General features: G+C 23.1%; 1 protein-coding gene across 1 annotated transcript; it reads left to right on the forward strand.

Annotated features, from left to right (window-relative positions):
• Nucleotides 1-1,179: 1,179 nt before the first annotated feature.
• On the forward strand, nt 1,180-2,504 carry EIN_323540 (actin, putative; the record flags this gene model as incomplete). Its single annotated transcript, XM_004256034.1, has 3 exons — nt 1,180-1,228; nt 1,637-1,682; nt 2,234-2,504. The coding sequence occupies 3 exons, from the start codon at nt 1,180-1,182 to the stop codon at nt 2,502-2,504; spliced, it is 366 nt and encodes a 121-aa protein (XP_004256082.1).
• Nucleotides 2,505-2,756: the final 252 nt, after the last annotated feature.

The following is a 2,756-nucleotide window of genomic DNA, read 5'->3' on the forward strand; positions in this document are numbered from 1 at the left end:
TATTGTTAAGTCGGGATTAACAAAGGTTCACTGTTTTGCTTGATCCTTTCAGAAACAAGTCACAGTCCAATGAAAAAGTCAGATTAAAAATTATATTGAGATGTCTACAACCTATTACAATAATAAAATTATTCATAAAATATAACAAAGACTAAATTGCATCGTAAAACATACTGGTCCGGAATATTCAAAATCAATTGCACCATAAAATAACAAAGAAAAAATAATAAATAACAGACTTTGAAATGTATTGAAATTTTATTATGCAATTGATTTCAAAAATAACAAGGGAAATAGATTTTTTTTGTAAACTTTGAAAAATACAATAAATTAAAAATTGGGTTTTACTGTTTTTTAAAGATAAAAAGATAAGACGAAAAGACACTTTTGTTTGTTTTGACTTTGAAAAAAAAATCTTAAAGAAAATAAGTGTAAAATAAAAAAATAACTAAAATACATTTTCAAAAGTATCAAAAATCGCAAAATCGAGAAAAATTTATAAAATCAACTTTAACAGTAAAAATAATCGCATTAAAATAAACTTTTATCACCACGAGGTTTTGTGGTCACCCGTTGAAATTCACGTCGTGCCACTGTCGAGGAAGCAAGATATGAATTCATTGTTTGTAATTTGAATTTTTTATCATTTTCAAACTAAAACAAAAGGCAAAACATGTTTTATGCATTCTATTTAGAATATAAAGATTTGTATTTGGTAAATAATTGTTTATTTTGCAGCCATTGTTTATCCATTTTCAAATTGTGCATTTTTGGGCAACAAACAAAAAACTTATAGTAAATGTATAGAGATAATGAAAAACAAAGAAAAACACAAGTGTAAAGGCAACATGATATATACCTAAGTTGACACTTTAAACTATAATTTATAATAAAATAAATTAATATATTATTAATAATTTATCATGTTATTTATAATAGTTTTATAATTATAATTGTTATATATAATAGTAACAATCAACAGACACAATTTTGACACAATAACACACCAACAAATATATTTGTACTACAAGATGGTATAATCATAGTGATTTGCTATTAATGTGATGATACCACATTGTTATTAATTTAAATAGTATTGAAATTAAATTATAATTATAACAAAAATGGTATAATGACCCTTATTTATAATGTTATCATTATAGAAGATACACAGTGTTTATGTACTTGATGTGGTTGTTATATATAAGACAATTTAAATTATTTGAATGTTAGAATTGATAACAAACTATATTTCTAATATTATTTTACCAATAATAATATAGAGTCTAGAATGATAATATAATAATAATAAAATAATAATTGATTTGATTTAAATAACAATAATGTTATAATAATGTTATTCAAACACACCAAATAACAAAAATATTAAAATAATTTTTGTTTTAAAAGGATAATTTTAAAGAATATTTTAAATTAACGACTATCTGTTATTCCACGACAATGGATCAATAAGAAATAGGCAAACAATTGTCACTTATAATTTTATTAACAGTTATAGTTAAAAATATTAAATAATTTATAATGTATTGTTTATTCGATTGATTTTGTAACGAATTGTGTTTTGTGTTTTTAAATAGATTTTTTTGTTAAAATTTTTAAAAATAAATACAGTAAGGTTTCCCCGTTTTGTTCAATTGTTTTAATAACGCAAGACAATTATAGTTATTTTTAATTAATAAAAACTATTTAAACAAATTAAATTCAAAAAACATTTTTGCGTTTTATTTATAAATTGCTAAACAATAAAATGGTTTAAATTAATTAAAAATACTAATTGAATCTTACATAAAACAACATCACTTGCTACAAAACAAAAAAGTTTGTGATAAAACAAAGACAATACTTGATATAAATTTGAATAGACACGATAATTGAGTTGGTTATTTCAAGATTTGTTATAAATAGATTTATAGTTTCAAGTTGCACTATTTTAAACAACAATGTTCAAAACCAATTTATAATCAAAAATTATCATTTTTAATCCTTATATCCCGAAAAAACGTTTTAATATCTAATAAATATCGTAAATCAGCAATAAATAATCGTGTGAAATAACACACAAATTTCTAGTTATATTTAAAATAAAAATTCAAAAAATAAATAATTACTTATTACTACAAATAACTTTGCCGCCTTGCATTTAATTTGACGAAAAAATGCAAAAATCTGCCTCATCATCAGAACTTGAAAAATAAAACAAATTTTCAAACAGTCAAGTCATCATCACTGACAATGAGAGATTTAGATCCCAGAAGCACTCTTCCATACCATTCCTTGGTGTGGAAGCAGTAGGTATCCACAATACTACTCACAACTCAATCGTGAAGTGCGATGTCGACATCATAAAGGACTTGTATGAAAACATCGTCTTTTCAAATGGAACATCAATGTACTCAGGCATCAACGACAGACTTAAAATAAAGAAGCTCGCAGATAAACAAGGATTAAGCATGAGAAGGCTGTTTATGCTTGGCTCAATTTAATTATATTCATATTGGTGTTCATTTGGTTTAATATTAATAATTATTGTTATAATCAATCATAAAATATTTAATAATTTACTATCAATTATATTATTCATAGGTTGATTTTTATAGTTTATTTATAATTAAAATTACTATACAATTTATTATTCTTTTGTCAAGCATTGTATAATGTATCCAAAACGGCCATTTTCTCGACTTAAATTGATGTTTTACAGCGTTGTTTTACCATAAAAGATAATTAATTTAATG

Source organism: Entamoeba invadens, assembly GCF_000330505.1.
Source record: "Entamoeba invadens IP1 unplaced genomic scaffold scaff_1105074725063, whole genome shotgun sequence".
Taxonomy (NCBI): Eukaryota; Evosea; order Mastigamoebida; family Endamoebidae; genus Entamoeba; species Entamoeba invadens.